Source organism: Stigmatopora argus, chromosome 15 (genome assembly GCF_051989625.1).
Source record: "Stigmatopora argus isolate UIUO_Sarg chromosome 15, RoL_Sarg_1.0, whole genome shotgun sequence".
Lineage (NCBI taxonomy): Eukaryota > Metazoa > Chordata > Actinopteri > Syngnathiformes > Syngnathidae > Stigmatopora > Stigmatopora argus.
The window spans coordinates 193,858-218,013 of NC_135401.1; the positions used below are offsets into that span (position 1 = coordinate 193,858).

At 47.1% G+C, this 24,156-nt stretch overlaps 1 protein-coding gene across 2 annotated transcripts; it reads left to right on the top strand.

Annotated features, from left to right (window-relative positions):
• The first annotated feature begins 4,309 nt into the window (after nt 1–4,309).
• On the top strand, nt 4,310–24,156 carry kif6 (kinesin family member 6). 2 transcript variants are annotated; one of them, XM_077621543.1, is made up of 22 exons: nt 4,310–4,487; nt 5,539–5,648; nt 6,602–6,676; nt 7,485–7,632; nt 8,116–8,225; nt 9,048–9,177; nt 9,308–9,514; nt 9,929–10,072; nt 10,140–10,226; nt 12,338–12,441; nt 13,022–13,127; nt 13,356–13,521; nt 15,181–15,342; nt 18,636–18,738; nt 19,465–19,520; nt 20,999–21,049; nt 21,139–21,226; nt 21,326–21,446; nt 21,739–21,815; nt 22,690–22,755; nt 23,299–23,414; nt 24,009–24,156. In XM_077621543.1, the coding sequence occupies exons 1-22, from the start codon at nt 4,428–4,430 to the stop codon at nt 24,023–24,025; spliced, it is 2,304 nt and encodes a 767-aa protein (XP_077477669.1). In that variant the 5' UTR covers nt 4,310–4,427; the 3' UTR covers nt 24,026–24,156. The 2 variants fall into 2 exon arrangements, with proteins under 2 accessions (XP_077477669.1, XP_077477670.1); XM_077621544.1 differs by lacking the exons at nt 7,485–7,632; nt 8,116–8,225.

Consider the following 24,156-nt stretch of genomic DNA (forward strand, 5'->3'; position numbering starts at 1 on the left):
GCTGCCACTGCCGCTGCCACTGCCACGCCCCCTCCCTTAAAGCGACCGCGCTCCCTTTCTCGCCTTCGGCCGCATTCCAACTCATTCGCTGCTGCCATTGACAGTGAGAGAGAGAGAGAGAGTCATCACAACATCCATTTCAATCGCAATGACTGGCACCGAGCGATCACGTTTCACTGCCGTTGACGACGGGTTAAGATGAGCTAAATAAATGGTGTCATTACTGAATACACATTTGAATGCTGGGGCAGTTTCAGTGTGCCAAGCCAGGGGTGGGCAAAGCGGTCCTCAAGGGCCACAATGTGGGTGGGTGGGCCACCGTTGCAGCTTTTTCTTGCAAGCGATCCAGCACAGTTTTGAAGCAACGGGGGTTGTGCTGAAACGAGCAGCAACTGACTTCAATCCACTGATTGCACTTGTAACATAGCAGACTGGCGGATAGAGGTTGGAACCAAAGCACCCCCGCACCCAGAGTGGAAAAGTTTGCCCACCCCTGAACTCGGAGAAAGAATGAAGAATTAAACATATTGAATTGAATGCATGATCCTACGCATAAGAGACTAAGAGTATTGAAGGGAAGGCCATGCATGCAGTGGATTATGGATTTAATGTGCTAAGAATGCCACATTACAGTGGCTCAGCCAACAAAATTGAAAAGCTATTTCAATCCTCCATTAGCTGCGGTGAGTCCCATGAGTCATTCTGGAATTATTATCAGACCATGCCTCAAATAAAAACAAGAGGTCTGAAAAACAAAATTTGAAATTTATCTCTTGTCATTCTTTCTTTTGATTTTTCCACTCACAAGGTGCTACTCCAAGGTCAGCATTCAAAACTAAGCAGATACTAAACAAAAATTGGACCGTTTAAAAGTCATACAAGTCAAGCACCACAAAATGTCATGATATTTTTACGGCCAAATGGCACGACGTGGCTCCATTTTTGAAACGCCACATTGCCACTTTACTGTGGCCTAATTCGTGGTGACCCATTGCAAGAGATCAATATGTGGATGCTGAAATATGCCCATGAACTGAACGATTCCCACGAGCGCAAGAGACGCAAGTTGATGCACGGTGACGTCGCACCAGCTGGAATCGTTGCCGTTTAGCATATGGTGGAGCGGGGGTGGGGAGGGGGTCTTTCAAGGACACTCGTGGTGGTTTGGCTCATGTTTACATTAAAAAAAAGACTCAAGTGGTTAGCAGTGAGGTGGCATCAGGTCAATGTTTTGGCCGGGGCCACGTTGCCTCAACTAATGAGGCCCAGGTGTTGCCTGCCCATGATTATTCCCCAGGAGAGCGCTGGCTCCCTTGACCCTTGACCCGTGCGGCCTCTGGCCAGAGGGACAATGGCCTTCATGTGCCGTGGAGCAGGAGCACAACAAAAGACCCGCCGGTCGACACACCGCCACATGGAGTCCCATCCGAGACTGTTTATGCGCCGGAGCGTCACCTGGAGCCGCCTCGCGTGAGGAAGCGCAAAAGTCGGCGGCGTTCGGCGACGGAAAATGTGGAGAAAGTGGATTTATGACAGACGCGGCCGGTTAGCGCTGGAGTGTGTCATCACAGCTGCAAATATTTATCCAGTCCTCTCTCAAAGCCGTCTCTCCTTACACATCCATTTATTTTTGCTCCATGACGCCACATGCGCTTCTGTTACTTTTACGTCGTTTACAAAAGCCGACGTGGAAGTGCACGGCGGCCGCCGCTCACGTCCCACATCCGACGCTTTATTTACAAAGCATTGGGAAAGGACGGAACGGACGTTGGCTCAACGTGCCGTGCGCCTTTTTTTTCCAGTCACCTCTCGAATGTTTGCGATGCAGACTAAAGTGTGATAAAAGCAGGCCAAACCGAGAGCAAGAGCTAACGAAAGCCCCAAAGGAATTCCCTGGGACGCAAATCCTGACCAGCGCGCCCTTAAATAGTCCGCCCGCTGGCTGGCTGGCTACTGCAGCCGGCTTCAGATGGACAGTCAGCATTTTGGTTTCTCCTTGACATGCGCTAATTTAGCCTTTGACCAAAGTCAACGCTATAGAAGGAACTTCTTCAACGCAATTCTAGTGAAATAGAAATGGTAAACCATCTCCTACGTCGTCCAAATTTTGCCACGCTCGCTCGAAGCCGGAAATGGTCGGTGGAGCGCAATAGCCGCAACCGTTGCTGGCTATTTTTGTGGTGTCCTCAAATCTTCACTGTCACTGTCCTCCACCGATGTTAGCTTATTCCTGTTGATGACTTTGAAAAATGACCGCTCAACTTTAATATCTTGCAGATGTGGCGCATTCCAAATGGACCTCATTGGCCAGTTCAAACGTGCGTGTTGGTCCATGCACGGTAGAAGGTTGCTTTAAAAAGCTTGCTGTCTGCAAGTTTTTTGGGGGGCAGGGAGTGAGTAAAACCTCAGCTATTTCAGATGATATTTAAAATACGAGTTGACACTGGTTTGTGTTTACTGCTTTTTTTCTTCTTCGTCTGACTACGCCATATAATTGCGTTATAGAAAGTGGATGTGGTGGCTCCTTTATTCAGGGTACTGTCGCTTTTTAAGAACACATCATTTGGTCAACTCAAACCAGATATCGTCAAAGCTTAAAGAACATGTTGGCAAAGATTGTCTCGCTGGGACATTTCATTCTTTTGGACACATTTATTTTTACCATTGACAATGTACTCAAGATTTTCAAAAAAAAAATGTCCGCACGTGTATGATTCCATTCCAAAATCTTTAGTTTGATCACACGGGAATCATTTGTCTTTGAAGCTTTCAATCTTTGCCGCATAACTGTCACGCTAGTTACCAATTTGCAGCTAACGGAATGTAAATCTCATATTACTGGTTTCTAGCGAGAAAAAGAACCAGGCTGCCAACATGTTCGACAATTGCTCTTGAACTTGCCCAGACAAGCAACTGGCAAGCTAGGCATCATTGTGAATCAGCTCACTTGACTCATTATTTGCCGAAAGAGGGAAAACGATCCCGTTCCGAGTCGAATTGGAGCTAGGAGCTCATCATTTGCACAGCTGGCCGTCCAGTCCGTCCAGTCATCTGCACGCCGTGGCCAACGTATCTGTCAGCAATAGTCCATGAAAGGGAGCCCCGAGAGAGTCATTGTCTCTGGCATAATACAAAGTATCCCCCAAAACAAAGTCCGGTATGAAGGAATGCGGCGCTGCGTGCGTGCGTCACCTTTTTCAATCGCATTCTCTTCTCTTGTCCGCACGGTCCTTTCAGCCAAATTTCTCCCTGGGTGGGCACTTTTCACCCGGCTCAATATCATCGTTCACCCTGTGTACTTTTTGATCAAATGTTATGATGGTGTTGGCAAATGAAAGGGCGCTTGGAATTGCACGGAGGGCCGCGAATGCTGTTCAAATGTGTCGACACCCATAAGTCATCACACTTGCAAGATACGTTGACGCGAGAAGCACGCGATACTGTCGGAACGTCAACGACTGCGGTGGCGCCGAGCGGGTTTCCACGCTGGGTGCCTGGTGAACGGAGAAGAAGACCCCCCGCTTGGCGACATTTGGCAGTCGTCCAAGGCTCAGGTGAAATAGCAGGAAGAGCACGAGAAGAATCTCAATGGAAACCTTTGTAGAAATGGAAAGCCGAGAGACCACGCTTGGATCCACCCTTTCCTTTTTGACACCACTTACAAGTCGTCAGGTTCGCGGGGTGCTGGAGCCCATCCCGGCTGACCCCAGGTCAAAGGCAAATGCACTCACTACATTATCAGTGCCTCGGCTCATCCGTGCACATGAAACCAGAGTATTGAGATATTCTTTCAATTTGAGTGAAATTTAGTCATCTGGCACTAGAGCCAATTGTTTAATTTATTTTTTTATAACCTTGGCTGCTTGGAATAAAAAATCAGTTGAAAGTGCTAGGAACGTCATTTTATTTTCGATATTTCGTTCTGGCCTTTTCTGCAGACAAGTGCTTTCTCATTGATAATCATATGAGTGGATCTGACTTGACCTATACGTATAGTACTTGTCAGTAGTATTTTAAGTGATAGAGAGAGGTCAAGTGGTGCACCTGCTACACGAAGAGGAACTTGCGGTAGTCACTTTACCCTGTTGAATGATTGAGTAAGAGGTGACTTTTTGTCTTGACCGTACCAATAAGAAGGATGATAATGACTTCAAATATAGACTTTAATGATTGACTGTTGCTTTTCTTGAGCAAAGTGTTGTAATTGACGGTTTGTCAGCCTCGACCTACACGACTCGCTCGACTCGCTTCCCTTCGAGAGAAGTCATCTGTAGGCGGACGCACGATCTTTGGGCGACTTTGAGCGGCCTCCGGTCGCGCGGAAACCGACTTTAACAAACAACGTCATCTTGCCAACTTTGGCTAGCGAGTACCGCGGCCAGCATCTAAAAAGGGAAAATACATTCTTAGCGTTTTACAAAAACAAAATGGTAAAACAGACCATTCAGATATATGCTCGAGTAAAACCCAACAAGAAAAATACTGCGGTGAGTGAGTTGACACGCAATATTCCCGCTTATTAGCATACCAAGTGTGTTCGTTCACTTATGCTAATTTACGGCGTCCCAAAGTTTTTATAAACTTATTTTTCGGCTATGACTTCATAATAAATGACTCTCGTGGCAGTTTCTCGTTTTAAACGCAATAATGACATTGAAAATGCAATTCAACCATCAGTTGTTTTTCTTTGTTATTGTTTTTTTTTTTTGTATTCTTTCCCCGTGTATGTTTCTTATTGTGGGTTGAAGTATGTGCGTATGTCAGGTTTGAGCTCTCCGTCCGTATGACAATAATATTTACAGATTTATATGAGCCAGGAAGCAACACTGTTGATGAATCATCGTATATAATGCGAGCTCACATTTTCTTGGTACTAGATGAATTACACGGGGTTATAACCGAGAAAGAGAAAAGCCCCTGGCAAAGACAATCCACTTTATTGTCTGAAACCAACAACTGATGGAAGGAATAATCAAATTACACGGATGGTTTCTGTGGTCGTTTAGCTTGCACAGACAATATTGAACACAATGAAACATCTGCAGCTTTTCCACATTCTGCTCGTCCACGGCCAAGCAACAAAACAAGGATGGCCGTGAAAACAAGGTTTTCATTAAAGTTGTATTTTTCCGTCTGCCTAAGCCCCTGCGGGCTTGTGGTTTTGTTGTGTCTGTAGAGGACGCATGCCTGTCCATATGTCCATAAATCAAAAGAAGTGTTCACATTGACCCGGCTGACTGTGCGTTAAATGCCATTCGTTGGCCAAATTCCGTTTTTGTCGTCTCCCCCGAGGGACCACTTTGGCCTCGGCGAGCATCTTTCTAGCCGGCACTCATTTCGCCTTCGATTGTCGGTTTCCGCAGGACACCTTTGGTTAATTGCAGCTTTTCTTTTTAGGGAAGAGAGCAAGCACGCCACTAGACGCAACATTAACACCGGTTTCCATGCCCCTTAGTCAATGATACATTGATTTTTGGGGGCTTTGAGGATAACGTGAGCATAACGGGCTGACTCGGCTGTGGTTTGCGTCTCCCTCAGGTGTACTCCGTCAACAACGAGGAGCCGACGAGTGCTTCGCTGGAGTTTGTGGTGCCCAAGGAAGTGGCTGATGGTTTTGTTAACAACAAGAGGGAGTGCTTCAGCTTCAGGTGGGAATTTAAAGTCATTTAAAGGCAATTTAATCAACCTAATCTCCGGAGTGGTATATTGACTGTCGAAATAGAGTACTAATGCAGCAAGTGAATTCCATTGACTTTGCTGAGTGAAACTATTCATTCATTTTCTGACCCGCTTCTCCTCACAAGGGTTGCGGGGGGTGCCGGAGCCTATCCTAGCTCACTACGGGCACACCTAATCGGTGGCCAGACAATGGCAGACACTTGGTCTATTTTGCAATATTTTTAATATGATGTTGCTCTTGTATGGTCGCTCCTGCTCAAAAAGGAAAGGTCCTGAAGTATTTGGTGTGTGTTTGGAAGAATTTTCAGCTCAATGTAATATGGCGGAAACAAATAGGACTCTAGATTACATTAGATTGCAAAACCATTCAATTCCTGAAGAGTTTCTCCCAGGCGTCCACTGGTGTAAGTGTATTTACGCTCGCACAAACACACACACACACACACACACACACACATATATAAGGAGAAATCCATGTATCAAAGTTTTGTCTTTACTGAACAAGAACATCTGGCGGCAGAGGCTTCTGGTCTAGCCCTCTGGGCAGGCAGGCAAGACTCGCGCGCCACAATTCCAAGCCCCAAATTCACAGTTTGGGAGTCAGACAGTAACAGTCGTGGACAGAGAAAGAAAGCCTTTGCAGACCACAGACTCTTAGAATAGCTTGCGGAGGTTCCCCGATGCCCTCGTATAAATACAATTTCCACATTTAACAAGCGTCCTGGGCGGACTCCGCTCGCATCACGCTCCTTCTTTTGATGGGATCAAGACAGATTTCAGACTCCTTTACGACTCCCTAATCCACTTTAGAAATCAAATAGTCAACTTCTTAAATGTATGTACACGTGCTTACTGACGTTGTGTGCGGCCAACATGGATGGATAAATCAAACGAGGTGACAGAATGTCCATTTTTTGTCCAGGTTTCAAAGAGTGTTTGACCAAGAAAGCCAACAAGAGGAGATCTTTGAAGACATTGCAAAACCAGTTGCGGAGAGGTAAGGTCACCTAGACCGTTGAGTGGTTGCTTTCAATTTGACAATTTCAGATCCACGGGCCTTACTTGCGGCCTTCCTCCATTTTGTATCTGGGATTCTTGCACCTGTGGAGCTCGTCCGGGGTCCAATCCAGCCGGCTAGCCACAGTCATTTGCTTAGCCCGACACACGGGAAATCAGATGATCTCCAGTGTTTCAAGATGCAAATGAAGGGTGCCTGATTTTTGGTGTACTTGACATGCTGAAACCACTAAGCTGGCAGGCCGGCTGGAAACTTCTGCCATTGTGAGTGTCAGAATTTTTACGAGCCGCAGCAGAAAGAGAGAGAGAGAAAAGAGAGAGAGAGAGAGAGAGAGAGAGAGAGAGAGAGAGAGAGAGAGAGAGAGAGAGAGAGAGAGAGAGCGAGCGTCAGCCGTTGCCTCTTTTGTTTAGACGGGCCTCGTTGTTGAGCCAAAGTGCCTGCAGAATCGTCCTCGAGATGAACTATAGATAGAATGGCTTCATTTGTCAAGCCTCTTCAACAGCAAACAGCCACCATTTTATACACCAAAGTCATATCCGCTTCAATATTAGCGTCCATTCAAGGAAAGGAGGACTTGAGTGTCGCCGTTTTCACCACTTGTTCACAATTGCCAAAATGATGATGGGAGTCTGCGCTAATTGTTTGTGTTGCTTTTTTCTTTCCTTAGTTATTAGGTGTCATTGGCACGCCTCGAGCCATTCAAAAGTCGAGTTATTTCAAGCAACGTTGCCGTGGTGACCTATTCTATCGAGCGCCCGCGGGTTGCCCGGTGTTTTTGTCCCCGCAGCGTGTTGGCCGGCTACAACGGCACCATCTTTGCCTACGGCCAGACGGGCAGCGGGAAGACGTTCACCATCACCGGCGGGCCGGAGCGCTACGATCATCGGGGCATCATTCCCCGCACACTTTCCTACCTCTACGAGAGCTTGAGTCAGGTAGCGTTTCTGTCGTCGAGCTCGCTAAATCATATCCTTAAGTCGCGGACTTTTCTTGTCATTTCCCATTAGCACTTGCCCAGGGAGTCTTCGTCCATTTACATCCCATCATTGTGTCTATTTTTGCCCACAACATCCATTATTCAAGCGCTCGCACCCGCATAAACACGCATGGAAATGTCCCAAAATCGTGAAGAAAAGTCAGTCGAGGTCAGAACTCAGTGAAGCTCAGTTAAAACAACCTTGCTAATGTTGAAATGGTCTTCCTTAGACTTGCATGGAACACTGTTGTATTTGAAAGGGAGATTTCAAAGGATGTCAGAGCCAAGCTGTTGAGAGGTAGCCGAGGTCAAGGGTCAGGTCGGTACCCATTTTATTTACCTGCGCTCTTTAAGACGATGGTTCTCTGCTGCTCGTTGGCCCCGGTGGCATTTTATCCTTGGCAAACATGAGTGTTTCACGTGATATTCTTGTGCCTCACAGGACAGCAGCACGGTGCACAGTACCCACATTTCGTACCTGGAGATTTATAACGAAACGGGCTACGACCTCCTGGATTCCAGGAACGAAGCATCTCAATTGGAGGACCTACCGTCAGTATATGCTTATACCAAGTGACATTTGACGCATGTGTACTTTTGGCTGCCTTTCTTCTCCGGCTCTTTAGGATTTAGAAACGCTGAAATGAAAAGAATGCGGCAGGGAAAAAAAATTGAAATGAAAGAAGGCAATGTGTTGCGCCCAAGTCATCTTCACCAGATTGTAGTGGCAATTTTCATCTGTCCAAAAGTCAGAGATGCACAGCAGACAAGGCAGAAACCCACCGCCAAGATATTGGTTAGCACTGAAAAATCCAAACGTTTTCGTGCACTGCCTGAAAAAAGATGGCCTATCAATCGGGTTCATTGGATCCAAATAGCAAGAGATGCTTTTTTCTTTTGTCCGTTTCATTTTTTTGGCACTTACTACTTTTCTGCCTGGAGGTCAGCCGGTCCGGTCTGTGATCTTTTTCTGTCTTAGGCAAGACATGACCAAAATAGATATTAAACTTCCAGGCACAACAGCATGTGGCTTTGTCCATTTGGGTGTTTGTCCTGCATTCTCTGGCCGCATTCCCTCTCAAGGCGCACAGCTCTATTTGGAGGACCATCCATCCCGCTCAAGGTTTCGATAGCCACAAATGATAGCGTACTGGAAATAGACGGTGCCCGACGTTAACCGTGCCGCGGCCGGCCACGCTCGCGGATTCAAGAAGAAGCCGTGGCACTGGCGCTCTGCCTTGACGTCGCCGCGTACTCCCTCCAACCTTCGCGCCGTTCCTCCGTCACACGGCGACCGACGCGTCTCTCCCATGATGTCGCGTGGTGAATTGACTTTGCGATTGGAAAATAATGCTGTTGTTTTTTCTTTCCCAGCAAAGTCATGATCATGGAGGATTCCGAGCAGAATATCCATCTGAGGAACCTTTCATTGCAACCGTCTGCAAACGAAGAGGAGGCTCTCAATCTCTTGTTCTTGGGCGACACCAATCGAATGATTGCAGAAGTAAGGGATGTCGTGGATTTCAGATGAGCGTATGGTGCTCAGACTCCCCGCCTGATTCACTCATTTGGAAAAGTTTTTCTTTCCAATGTCTAATGTCGCCATTGGCCTTTCTTTTCCAATTGACCTCCAGACCCCCACCAACCAGGCTTCCACGCGCTCCCACTGTATCTTCACGGTGCACCTGTGCCGGCGCCAACCGGGCTCGGCCACCTTGGTACGATCCAAGCTCCACCTGGTGGACCTGGCCGGGTCGGATCGGGTCGGCAAGACGGGCCTCAACGGGCATTTGCTCACCGAGGCCAAATACATTAACCTCTCCCTTCATTACTTGGAACAGGTACTTTCCTGATAAATTGCTATTTAGCATAAACTATTTTCACTCTGATAGCAACATTGTGATATTTCACTTGCACTCTTTTGACCCTCGCTCGCAATTTACAAGTCACATTTTTGGGAGGGCAATTTTTATCTGATCAATAAACGAAGAACATCAGGCAAAATAGGCATTTGTTTACATATTTTTTCACAGAAGTGTAACCTAAAAAAAAAACCATAAGAGGATGTTGGTGGTCAGAGAGGGAAAAACACATAAGTCCCACTTATCTGGCCCAGTCAAACTAGGGGAAAAAGTGTGACTTATAGTCCAAAATATTGGCAGACACTTTAATATCAAGACCCCCCAAAATGGATGCTATTTTCAATGCAATTCAATAGGCCGCCTTCATTGGCTTTTCATTTTTGTTTTGTTCAGGTGATAATTGCTCTGTCGGAGAGAAATCGCTCCCACATTCCGTACAGGAATTCGATGCTGACCTCCGTGCTGAGGGATAGCCTCGGTGGCAACTGCAAGACCACCATGATCGCCACCTTGGCGGTCGACAAGAGGAACCTGGACGTAAGACGTGGTCGTGGCGTCATTCTTTCCGCCGAAAACGCTTTGTCCTAACTCGGCACAAATGCAGGAGTCCATCTCGACGTGTCGCTTTGCCCAGCGGGTGGCTGTTATCAAGAATGAGGCCATTTTCAATGAAGAATTGGATCCCGCTTTGGTGAGTCACTGCCTATTCTTCAACTTGTCGCCATTTCGCTCGGCGTCCTCTCCGGCAACCGCAAGGCATGTTTTCCCAATGTCAGTGAATTGTTCTGAAAGTGAACTTTTGGTGAGTCTTCAACACGACAATGCCTGCCTTTCTTGCCACGCATAACGAAACTATTCACGCATTGCATTTCCCTTCAATTCGGTTTTGCTCTCTACCTCCGGCTGAAAGTTTCAGGATTGCTATTTATAAAGCTGCAGGGAACAAAAATCCTCCATGGAAGAAGTATTAGACATTGCAATGGCAATTTGAAAGATTTGTATTGTAGTCCCATGCTTCTTAGGTTGGGTGTCATCTCCCAAACATGTTCATCAAGAGCACGGAGGGTGTCCCAAGCCCTAAATGTAAAAACGTTGTTTTCATCCCGTTTCTTCCGAAAGCCGTGACCTCAATGTCGAAATTACGGTCTCCGCAGACGCAAAGCCATACTTATACTATATTGAGTTGAACTGCGTGCTGATAAAACTGCTGAGAGGATCAAAATTGTTCATTCCCAGACTTAATGACTTACTTCAAATTCACTCTCTTGCATTTAAATACCATATCATCTACTCCAAAAGGCCTCTATGTTTAGCGCATACCTTAAAATGCTACATAACGATCGAGTGAGAATTGCTTGTCTCACTTTTTTTTCCCGTACTACGTTTGTTACGTTGCAGTAATGCGTTGATCTAAAACGTCCACATGCTGTTGAGTTCTGGCAGCCAAACAAAAGGCCGTGTTTAGATGTTGTGGGAAAGCATGCCTCTGTTTCCTTCATAAGGCCTCGCGGGCCTCGCGGGCCTCGCGGGCGCCATAATTGCAGCAAGTTTGTGTGTGGCAAACGACGTAATAGCTGCAAATTTTAGCCATAACCTCTACTTACTTACACAGGAGGGCTTACGCTTTACAGTGGATTGTTATATAATAGATTGCAAAAAGGATTTGGCTATATTTATGTCAAGTACCTATTTTTAAGTCTGCGCTTGTCACATGGCGGTTAGGCAAAAACAGGAACAGAACTTCCAGCTTCGAAAATCGACAGGTTGCTACACGGGACTCTAAACGCTGTGCCGTCATCGTCAGTCTCGCCGCATTCTTTGAAATTGGGACGCGGCCTTGCGGTACGAGGCTTGGCTCACGTAGGCTGGGATTGGCTACTACTAATTGCGCCGTCCGACCGTCGGTGGTCGGATGCAGCTGCTAAACCGGCGCCCAAAAAAAGTCGAGGTTGCGGCCCGGGACTGCCATTTCAGCTGAGCCCGTTTCCCGTTAAAAACCATTAAACACGAGTTCTAAATATTTATTGGGGCTGACGGTGGCCGCTGCTGCAGGTGGATAAGAACCAGTAAAAACACTGCTCTCGGCCCGCCCCCAAAACCGAAAGGAGGAGGAGTTAAAGGAGGACGTGTCGTCCGATTTGCTTTTTGGACATTCTTTTCTGAAATTAGGATGCATTCATCCGTTTGACTTGATGCGCTAACAGATTTCAGGCTTGCTTTGGGGAGGGGGAAAAAATGGATTGGTGATTGGATTATGCAGACATGCCATTGTACATCATTTTGTAAGAACATACACTCAAGTGTCTCGGATGAAGAGAGTTAGGTAACTGTATGGAGATGTTTTTCCACTCATCCACCTTAAATGCTCCATTGCTTGTTGCCTCCAATGATTGACTCCACCCCCTTTTTTTCTTCTTCTTCATCATTTCTGTCCAAAAAAAAAATGTTTGGCCTAAAAGACGATGAAAAAATGTGGCGGATTCTAGTGTTTGGCAACGGGGAGAAGTCGAAGTCTACTCAGGGTATGTCAGGCATCCTTCATTTTCCTGTTGCTGCGTCCAGTTGTCTGGAATCACTTAAATGTTTCTGCAAATGTCCAATCTTAGTGTAATTCGCCACCAGCATTTCTCCTAGCTTGGCAGCTTTGACAGCTTTGAAACGAGCTGCATTTTTGTGTCAATCGTAGGACGCTTAGCTGTCATGTTTGAAATGTTCTATCACCTGTTTCTAATTGACTTTGTGTCTGTCTCTCCACACGTTCACAAGCTCTTTTTGTTGTTGTTGTTGTTGTGCAAATCCCAGTTGATTGCTCGCCTGAAGCAGGAGGTTGAGTCACTGAAGGAGGAGCTGACCATGCTGACCGGAGAGCCGAGAGAGGACCGTCTCACCGCGGAGGAGAGCAGCACGTGGGTGTCGCCGCTATTTTACAAATTCATTTCTTATCCTTGGATTTTGTTCCCTTGCGCTCCTCTCTTTCTGCTATGCACACGCTCACAAAATAATGTGGGTGATATATGTGCTTTTGATGGATTTTTTGTAGGATAAGGCTTCCCCTAATTGTACGCGGCAGGCACGGTGTAAGCAAACTTTGATTCATCTACCCAAAAAAGATGTTGCGGTGCAAGACTGCAATAGGCCTTTCAGTGCTCCATCATATTAGTGTGGAAAATTAAACACTTTTTTTTTGGGGCCATCTTTGGGTCCGCATGCTAGCTAGCTCATTTCCAGTAGACGCTTCCAGAACATGAGGAAGCCATGTTTGGACTATCATCCATTTATCAAATGACTGGCTCGGCGGTGTACGCCAGCTGGAGCGCCAATGGAAGGAAGCAAATGGTTTTCTTCAACTCACCCCAGTTTAAAGATTAGAAAAGCTCTCCAAATGCATATGGATTTTCATTTGAGGTGTCCTTTTTGCTGCAGAGAGAAATAAATGATTATAATGACATTGCAGCACTTTTAAAAGAATTTCTTTGTTTTTATTAGCTTGGAAGAGTCCGTCAAGAACTTTGTAGACGACCCTGACCCAGATGTAACACTGAATTTGGGAGCAGACGTGAGAAAAATCCACTACTGTTTTCGCCTTCTGAAGGTAAATGACATTTTTAAAAAAAGAATGATCTGTTCACATTTGAATGACATGCTTTGTTTTGGGGCCATATTGCCCACTCACGCTAAAATGGGGGAAATTGTTGCCACGTGCTGGAAACTTTTTCCCTCTAACACTCCCGTGCTGTGCTGTCAAAGGCTATAAAATGGGCTTTTCAATGTTTATGGCAAGGTTATCCCCTCAATGCCTGCTTTGTTTTCCCTCGGGCAGATGATGTTTCTGGCCAATAGAAGTGGAAATTGCCGTAACCGTGATATACGGGAGTCACCGGCGGCACCGGCGGCCACGCCGGAGGAGAAAGTCTTTCAAGAGCGGCGCCTTGAGGAGGAAGTCAACCAACTGAAAGATTTGCTGTTGCGGCGTGATCGGGAAATCGGTATCCTTTAACAATGGAACTCACGGAAACATTGTTTTCCCGTCATCGCAAATTTGGGGAACGTCATTTGTGTTCGGACGAGAACAACGACGTTTTTTGTCTGATTCCACGCTCACGATTTAAAAATTGGAGCAACATATGGCCGTCAACGTTAGCCCGGCGCTCCGGTTGAACGGAATGTTCTTACGCTCGCTATAGCGTCTGCTTTATCGAACATCCTAATAGAAAGTGACAAGAAAGATGGAGCGCGGAGATTGAGCGAACATAAGAAGACGTGTACGACCACAATATTTGCAGCGAAGGGCTTTCTCGCGGAGAGGCCGGCCATCCAACGTGGAGGCCCACGCCGATCTATTTTCAGCCTACACTTCACTTATGGCACAAATGAAGTTATCAGATGGCAGACATCCCCGTGATGGAAAAACCTGGAGCGCGCGTCTTAAATAACGACGACACCCAAGCCGCAGCCATTGGCCAGCCCCGTTAGGTTAAACAAACGCGTTAGAGAGTCGGCGGCCCCGCCCGCCCGCCACCGACGCACGCACGGTCGCCGTCGATGAAGAATACCCCGTTTTCCCGGTGCCCTTTGTTTTGTCCGACCGACGAGTCAACGGGAAGGTTCTCCGGAGCCTTCGGATAACGTCATTTGCACCCCCGACTCGACATGATAAACATTCCGCTGAGCGTGGCCCTTTTTTCCCTCTTTGCTGTCCACGGCGAAACATCTGCTAATGACAATACCGTGCGCCGCCGAACATCAAAATGTACGATTACGGAATGTGCTGTGGTCATCCAATATGCATTCCTGTACGGCGAGTCGACGTGGAACGTGCACCAGAAGCTCCTTCCGTGTTTCATCTTGCGCCGACGCTTTACGACTTCAAGTTCTATACGTGGTGTTTCAGAAGTACGTTCAATAGTAAATAAGGGGTCGCTTTTGAATGGCAGGCAAACTGCTGATGTCAGTGTTTTTTCTTTACACATCTTTTAAATCAATAAGTTTAAGCAAACCAAAGCGTGATGATTTCATTCAGTGCTGAATTCATGAACTCATCTCCAGTTCGCAGTGTTAACAGCACGCCAGTAGTCATTGTTTTATTTTCAGCCTTCTGCAGTAGCGGCAGGCAGCCAAGTCAGCCCGTTTCCCCGCTTCCCCGTTTCCTGTGCGTCCTTTCGTCTGTTTACGTCCCACTCACGCGAGCGGACCCGGACCGGCGAGCGTTTGCACGCCGGGACTCCACTAGACAAACATGTCCAATGCGATGGGCGGAGAAGATTTTGCGGAATCTTGGCAAGGTCCTTTCCCGGCATGTCGGCTGATCCATCCCAGACCGTGACATCTCTCCACGAGTCCGTAACGTCTGACGGGGAGCGCATGTCGGCCATCCCATCCTCCCGTTATTTAAAGCCTCCCTGCTCTTCTGCACGCCGTGAGCTACTAAAACTAATGCGCTCACTGTCCTTTACGCGATTGTCATTTCTGGCTTACCTGGTGGAAATTGTGCCCGAGAGAGGAGCGCGGACGGGTTTCACGCACGCATATCTGCCGGCCTTTCGGCTCCAGCGTCTTTTGTCAGCCGAAGCGGGAAATCGGTCAAATATTTGGTGTTGGTCTCCACAAACAAAATGCAAATTTGCCCTTTAACTCCTCGACTGTAGGCATCCTGGTGAAGATGTTGAAAAAGGAGGAAAACGGGGCCAGCGAAAGCACAATGGAGCTGCCCAGTGTTCCCAGTGATGCCAGTCTGGCAGCCGTGTTGCTGAAGGTGGGAAGCCACGAAGCCAATTCAATTGACGGCGGAGGACCAGCCGTGAGAGAAGGTACCTGACTCTCCTGGGTGGGTGTATAAAGATGTTCTTGTTAGCGTTAGTTCACAACCGGAATAGCTTTGTGACATTTTGCCTGTAGAATTGTGGGACTGTATGCTAACATTTTTCACCGTCTTCACATTTTTCATGCCAAACCATAAATCTGCGGGTTTGCCACTATAAGTTAGGCCAAGTGAGAACCTCTATGCTATTGGTAAATTCCGATAAAGCTAGGTATAGCGTAGTAGCGGGATTTTTCTCCAGTCTTTGGACATTTCTTGAGCATTTCCTGTGCCTGTGCGTATCTGTACGTCGTATGTTGCAGTCGGAAAGAAGGCTTTCGCCAAAAGGGAATCGGCCTTTTAAAGCGGAAGAGCTCCCGAAATGTGGGACCGCTCAGCATCTCCTCGACAGCCGCAAAGAGTTCTGGGATCGAACCCAGTCGTTGGCAGGTAGGACGTTTGAAATGTGCTCTGAAATGAGGATCTCATCCAAAGCAGTGAGATGTCAATCGACACCTGAGGTTCTCAGGAGTTCCTGGTGACTTTTTGCTGTTGTTCCAGGGGGAATGTACCTACCCCACTTACAAAAGGGCTTTGCGAATACTCCAGGAAATGTTTAGCAGATGTCGTGGCCCGTAGACCCGACTTCCATTTCTTCTTCTGCCGGCGGAGACAGAATTTAAGGATGGATTAGATGCGGAGACGGCGGCCAGGTGATTTCCCTCACTACGGAATGTGATGATAAACCTGAGCTCCAGCTGATTTGTAGTCAGTCCGTTCCATTTTTCATACAAAAATCCCCTGGCCGATTCAGGATCGACCCTTATGACCATTATCACACTTGCTAGGATTGTGTAGACCACTCATTATTTATGGCCGATGGGTTTATAATCCATTTGAGAACACGATAGGCACGCTGAACTCTCGCGCCGCGCCAAAACAAACGGCGACCCAACGGGTGGCATTTTATTTCAATGGGATAAATATGCGCCGATATCTGGTGTCAATGTACACCTTCATATTTTGATTGGCGCTTAGCTCTGCTCTTTTTTTTGCCATCCCACAATCTGGCAAATAGCTCCCAGATGTTGTGAAAATAGAACGTCATCACGCTGCCACATCCTCTCTTGGGGTTTATCACGTAAAGTGAATAAAAGAAAGAGAAAGCGTACGCCATGATGACGGGATGAAGATTGCGGAACCAAATAATTCCCGTTTTGCTTTCCGTGTCCTTTTAACCTCACGTTTAGGCCATTTAGGCGTTGAGACGCGCTCCTAAAATAGCATTTATTTGTCTTTTGGACCATGATAAACCCGAGCTCTCGTAACTAGCCGTCGGCGAGTAGCTTTGGAGGCCAGCCACTCGTCAAAGTGAGGCCACGAGGCCACGAGCGAGGGCGCGAGGCCGTCTGCTTTAACCGCACTTGGCTTCCCCCGCCAATCCTCCCGCTTTTTGTATATCGCTGTCCAATGCGGTTAAAAGGCCAGCGCGGGGCTAATTGCTAGCCGTGTGTCTGAAAGAGGAGCCCGTTTGAAAAATAAACGGGCATTTCCATCAAGTTTGGCAAATCAATCAATGGGGAAAATGGAACACTGTAAAAAAAAATAGAGTAAGTGAATGTAGCGCCATTCGCATCGGAGGTGAGCTCATGGTTTCCCCTGGCATTGAATTGAATTTTTGGGATGTGTAATAGTGGAAGAAGGGCCATTTTTTCATTTAATTGGGTGCCCATTTACTGTAGTTGCTAAATCTTCTTGGATACACTATATGCGTGTGAGGAGTTGTTGTTGACCCCCATTTTTATCTCGTTCTTGTCTTTTTGACGACTTCACCCACCGCAAGTCACGACTGAAACATTGATGTCGGAACTGCCGTGCGCTTCGTAACTTGGAGACTGGGCAACGTTTGCCTCCCGTTTCCTTTCAGTCCCGTGGACCATTCCGCGTCCCGCCAGTAATCCACATTGTTTTTACAGCTAATGAATGGACAAGGTGTTCCCGTCGTCATTCGGCCCGATGATTCGAGCGGCGCTCGAATCATCGAGACGGGGAGACTCGCGCCTTACCGTGAACTCTGCTAAGGTGTAATGAGATGCTAATGGCTCTAGCAGGCCTTTAGCGCTCAGCGCTCCGCCATGGGCCATCCAATGAGGCCGAGGCGCACTCTGCTGTGGTCTCCTTTGCAAAGAGCAAAAGCCTGGACCCTTTTTTCAGGGTTTATTTTTCTTTTCCGTTCACTCTCTGGCAGCCTGTCACGCGTCGGGTATTAGCCGAGTAATCCGCCGGCTCTCTTTTCCCCACAAACGACCTCAACGCAACAGCGAAAAACGTCAGGTCGAAAATATTCCCAGAATGCTGCCCTTTGAGCAAAGTGCATTTATTTCCCCGCTCGACTGTTGAGCTTGGCCGGCGCCATAAATGCTTGCGAGGTCCCCGCTGCTTTCAATCACAACTTTCCCAAAAGAAGGACGGATGGACGGACGGAATAGAATTCCCCGTTTGTGCGAGCGGCGTCCTTCCTCTGTCTTTGCTTTTCAAAACCAAGCGTGGAATTCATCCAAACGTTTCACCGTATGGGAAAGTGCCCAAACAATACCGCCTTGACGATGACTTTGACTATTCCAATGTTGATCAGCCACCGTCCAAGTGCGCGTGTGGCACGATTGATGCTGAATCTGGGAAAATTCAATGTTGTTTTGAGCTGGGACAATTATCGGGACACGTGTCGGATCGAAACGACGAGGCGTACCTCCTACCGTTTTTCCCTTCACTCCGTGAAGTTTCCGGCCGGCCCCTCCAAATGGATTTTCGCAAGTAAAACGACGGGCTTTCCGTTCCCCGCGCAATCCTGTCTAGGCGCATGTTTACGGTTTTAATAAAGGGAGATGCTAAAAATGTTACGAGGCCGTTAAAAACGCGACTACCGCTGGCAGTTTCCGTCCGAGCAAGCGTGGCTCCTTCCTTCCCTTACGTATGGTGAAGAGACTTTCTTTCACGCACTGCATCGCTGATGCTACCTAAAAAGAGCTTGACCCTATTTGTTAGTTGTTTCTCGGAAGGTCTCCCTTATTTTTCTTAATGACTTAGAAGTGGGGGGTCGACGCCGCCGGCGGGGTTTGGCTTCACATCTGGCGCCCAGACAGGCATCGGGTAGGGCCTAGGACGCCCACGGAATCCAATCTCGCCGAGGCTTTGCGCCCGCCGATTGTCGGTTTACGCGTACGGACGAATGTCGGCGTCGTTCCGAGGGACGCCGGCTTGGCGGCGCGCTTCACGGCGGCGTGTTTTTTTTTTTTCTTCCAGGAGCTGCGCTGTCGACGGGAAAGCGGGAGGCCTTTGAGAACTTTGTCAAACAACACGGCGACCATCGCGCCATTGAAGACAACAAATGTCTGCTCAAACGCAGGTCAAAAGTCAAACTCTATGGCAGGGGTGTCAAACTCGGGTTGGTTCATGGGCCGCATTAACGTCAACTCCATTAGAGCTAAAATTTAGATTATTTTTTTTAACTTGGATTAAAAGAACTGGATGAAAAGCCCTACATAGTCCGTTTTTATAGATCTAATGCAATGTTTATTTGAGCTTTTTTTCTTAGTCATGGAACATTTCTTTGAATCATGTTTTTCATTTCAAATGGAAACAAAATATATTTTTAATGATGTTCAATATTAAAGTGGAAAACGGAAAATATCTATATGTTTATTTTTAGATCTTACAAAATGCGCTTTGAACTAAAAACACAAAAGAAATAAAATTGGATTGAAAATATTGCAATGATTGATTTTAAAAAGGGGAAAATCATCAGGAAATGTAATGTACATCATCTATACTCTTCATTTGAATTTGATCCTAAAACTGAAAGTCGGCACTCATGATTGACTTTCTCGGGCCGCACAAAATGATGCGGCGGGCGGGCCAGATTTGGCCCCCGGGCCGCCACTTTGACACCTGTGCTCTATTGAATGTGACGATGCTCTTTTTCAAAGGCTTTATAAACTTCTATTAGATGTTTGCTATATGCAGATCTATATTCTATTTTAACCTAAGAAACAATTTGAAAATGCACATCTTTAAAGTTTGAAATGTTTGTCATGCTAAGTGTGAGTGAGCGCTATTCATCTTTGTCCAACAGCTCTGCGGAAGCTCGGAAACTCGGGGAGGAACTTCACCATGTCAGAGAAAAGATCAGTAAGTGTTTTCCATGAATGGAATACAGGTAGGTTCCTGCACGACCATTTAGTTCTTTCCTTCCGCCATGTTTTCATTTTGATCCCGCGTACATCCAAATCCGCCTCACGAGGATGCGCCAAAGCTCCTTTGATTTGGCAAAAGGCAAAACAAAAAAGGTGCTACTCGGAACCGTTAAATAGCGGCGCGTCGTGAGACGCGCCGAGCCGAGCCGCCGCATTCCTTGGAGATGAGGAGTGTTTTTAGTGGATGGCGCTGGCCTCTTCTGGCTGGAAAGTGGCGCTGTAATATTAAGCTGGCCGTGCGAGCCTGCCATTTTGGAAGCGCCGCTTGGAAACTTCATGTCATATTTGTCTCGCTTGATGTCGAGCGGAGAAACCACGCTAGGTTGTAGAGATAAAAAGATATTTTACGGCTCCGTCCGTCTCTTGGATCTTTTCAACTTTGGCCTCCGAATCAAAGCGGGGGCCCGAAAGGCGCCCTCTGCGGACCCTTGTCCAAACATTTCCTCCTTTTTACAAGATGATGCTTGGCCCCTCCAGACTCTCCGAGACCTCAGCTCCAAAAAGTCATACTATAAGTGGCACCGGCCAAAAAATGGACAATGAAAGGGGGGGAAAAACATATGAGTTGGATTTTTGGGGGGAATTTTATTTTGTAAAGTCCCCCCGGAGAAAAACATGCAATTTATAGTCCGGAAAATCAGATATTTACTTGAACGGTGCAGCGGGATAAAAAGCGGCGACTAATATGGATGATGTTAGCATTTGACAGCGGTAAAGTCAATGCATTTATCAGTGTTGGCTACAAAATTGGACTTTGGCTCTCAAAGTCACGCTGTGAGAAATGCAAGCCAAATCTTTGACATATGGATGCCCTTGTGTCTAATACTTTCCATAGTACATCCAATATGACTCAGTGAAGCTTCTGAGATCAGCAATTTTAACTTAAATGTGCAAAAAGCCTTCAGTACATGGAATGGCATTGATTGATTGATTCCGTGTCCCCCCCCCCCCCCCGCCCCGTCCAATCCCCCTGATAGATCTGAAAATACAACTTCAGGAACAGGTTAAGAAAGAGTGAGATCAATTTGATAGGAAATAGGTTTATTACCAGACAGCAGGATGGGGAGAGAGCTCTAACAGTTGTGAAGCGCTCACAGTCTGTTGTCCTTGCAACTCTCTCCGAATGAGCAGTGGGTCAGTCTTTATATAGGAAAACGCTATAATATAATTTCTATGACAACGACCAAACTCTGGGCAAGTTTCTTATGACAATGATGTTTCTATACTTACAAAAACTGATACAATATGAACAAGCAATTGCTAAGCGACTTTGTCATTTTATCTTACAGCCCCGTCCTCCCAATGCACTCACTCCCTCCTAGATGTAGTCATTGACAATCTGATATTGACTTCATTTCACACAAAGCTCGAATGGATCCCTTCTCCATTCCTATTGTTTCTTTCCTTTACCAGATGAGTTGAAGAAGCGCTTGGAGCTTCGCCGACGACAGCGGGCCGCTCACGGTGGGTTTTATTCAAATAGAGCTTCCTCTCAAATGAAGCTTCCCAACAGATGTCTTCAAGCTGACTGACTCTTAATTTTGGTGCTGCAGCCGTGAGTGAAAATCACCAAGATGTTGCGGAGGAAGCCGATCCGGTGGAGGAAGGCCTGCGCGCGGACATCCAGCAAGCCAAAATCAGGTGCGCTTTATTTGGTGAATATTCACCCAAAAAATAAACGAGCGAACTCTGAGCAATTATGTTAACCGCGTCGGGGGGGGCGCTCTTCACGTCCGTCAGGTACAAGAGCACGGCCGGCCGTTTGAAAGCGCTGAGAACGGAGATTGAACACCTGCAGCTTCTGCTGGAGAGGGCAAAGGTCAAACTCCAGAGGGACTTCCAAAAGCACTGGAAGCCACAGGTGACCCGGCTCGTCTTTCGTGGCGTGGAAAGAGCGGGCGGCGGGGGAGGGGCAGCGTGCTGATTCATTTGCTGTCAAATCCAAAGCGCTCTGGAGGGCCTTAAAAATGTCCGTTTTTGGATGGAGGTTTTTTTGCCACTTCGTCTGTGGCCCCCCCCCAACGAGGGAGGGAGGGAGGACACTTGAGTGCATGTCGGAAGCCTCTGACTCTCCTGCTATTTTTACAGAAAAACGACAGGGAAATTGGCTCTGTGAAGAAAGTATTCTGATCCAAACTTTGTTTGTGTGACAGGATGAAGAAGAAGGTTGCAGCCAATCCCCAATGCCTGTAACCTTGCCGCCATCTTCACAGTGCACTCCAGGGTTTGAGTGAGTTTCTTTTTTCTTTTTCTTTTTTCTTTTCCTCCCCACGTCCCTCCAGCCCATCTTTATGATATTCCATAACAGCTGGCTTTTTATGAGGGCCCCAATTGTCGCAGAGTAAAATACGGTGAGCTTTTGTTTTACAGATGATCAACGGGCGGACATTTTCCCCTCATATGGCCTATGCTATTCTTATTCCCCTTGTGCTTGTATCATCTAAATATGGGAGTCCTTTCCAAACGACATTTTATGCATTTGACGCCTTTTCTCCAAAAGTGCAATCTGTTTTCAATGACATCAACCATCTCATATGCTGCGTTTATTTATTTTTTATTGCACGAATTGACCCGCCGTCCGACTGTCGTGACCGCAATTTGAGACGCTCTCGTGGTATTGGCCGTTCTTTTCATATCGTTTCCGTCGATCGCTCGCCATATTTCAGGCTTACGTTGAGACGTCCGCCCGCGCCTCTCCTCCTTTGGGTTTTCGGTGAACCGAAGCCAAGCGGATGGTACGGTAGTGGGCGGGAGGAGGGAAAGGATGTGTAAAAGTCATCATTCACACAACTAAGGGCTTGAAATGTGAGATCATGCTGGTGTAGCTGCAAAAAAAATTAGACTGGAGGTCAAATAGTGTGGATCAAACTTTGCACTTAAGTCATGTACATAGGCAGCTGTATTGAAAATGTCAAAAGGAGAGACGATGGCGCACGTCGCCACGATGACTCCCTCTCGTGCTTCAAATCCACGATAGGAGCTGTCATTTTTAGAGTCTGCAGAGGCTCAAGTTGTCGGGGTCAAGAGCCGACGTTTCCCGCTGCTTGTAAATAGGATTGGTCTGGTCTGTCCCATTTGAAATACTACGTCTCTCTCCTTTTCAGGAGGTCCCAGATGCCGCCAGAGGAACAAGAGGCCCATTTCGCTTCCTGGTCATCGTCAGATTGGAGGTAAAGCTACAACCGGGGGAATCGTGACCAGATCCTAAAAATACCACCTCGTTGATGGCTACTCCAATCGCTAGTGTTTAAAATAGCTTTTCATTTTTTTGTCTTGGACTAAGCCCATGGCGCTTGATGATGCTTCTAGTTTGACATTCAAGTCAACTGCCGCCTAGCAAGTAGTGGATTGAAAAATGGGGCAAAAAAAGGCAACTTTCCGATGGCCAACTTAACGAGATCCCGCGTCTGATCTCAAGTGCTTCCTTCCGATCACCAAAACCGCATTATTCACGCCACTGGGGGGAAAAACACGGCACTTTGCGTCCCATAAAAAGAATTGATGTCGGCGCTGGCCCGTTTGTCAGCTTTTACAGCAGCGCTATTAAAGTCCCTCTATGAAACATCTTTTATAGCAAATGCCTAACGAGAACAAGTGCAAAAGAAAACAAATGAGAAGTTTCAACAATTTGCCTCCAGAAATAAACACGCACATGTTTCAAAGGTTACCGCTGACCCAAGTTCTTGTTGTTCTGTATTTTGTTTGTGTTGTAGAGTCCTCTCCAAATGTTCTCTCCCGCCATCTTCAATCCCGATGACCGGAGACCGGCAGGCCGACGCCGACATCCTGGCCTTCGTCAGAGCTCGGCAAAACCTCCTCGGGCGGGCAGGTAAGGTAGCCCAAGGATTGGTCGTACCTCCAGAGATCCTCAAATGTGCGGTGAAGGTCGACCAATGGATTGATCTTGTACTAGATGAGGGCACCTTTATTATTCTGTCAAGCAAAATGCATTCTTTTGCTTTATCAATGGGGAAACACACACACAGTGAGTGTGAGCCATTCAAACATCCCAATTTAATGATCAATTCCGCCCCCTAGTGGAACTGGCAACCTTTCTTTTGTCTGGTTGGAGTCGTGTCCAAAATGCACACTATATTATTGTGTACCGCAAAGGAGCTGACGCAATGGTTTTGCGGCAGGAGCCAATTCTGCGTCCGGAAATTGACTTTTGATGGCTTAAATGGACTCGTCTTGGGTTAGTGTCTGTCAGAAAGGGAAATGAGTTTTTGGCCAAAGTTCCTCCTGCTCCTCGTCTGCTTTTATGACAAGCAACGGCTCGATGGCGCTCTTGTTACGAGTTCCCGCCCGCGGCTTCTTTCCTGGCTGCTGGACTGAAACAAGGAGCAAATGGAATGACTATTCATCCATGAAGGATGCTCCTTGTCCAGCCTTCCCCATGAGAGATGTGTCTTGTGTATTCCAGGCGCTCTCCACAAATAACCTGCGGTCCACCACGTGCTCTCAAGTGGTCCTGCGTGCGGAAGAGGATCCTCACACAGAGTGGAGAACCAACCCTATTCTGATCCAGCAAATGTACTTTTAATATGCAGCCACAGACAAGCAAGACAAGC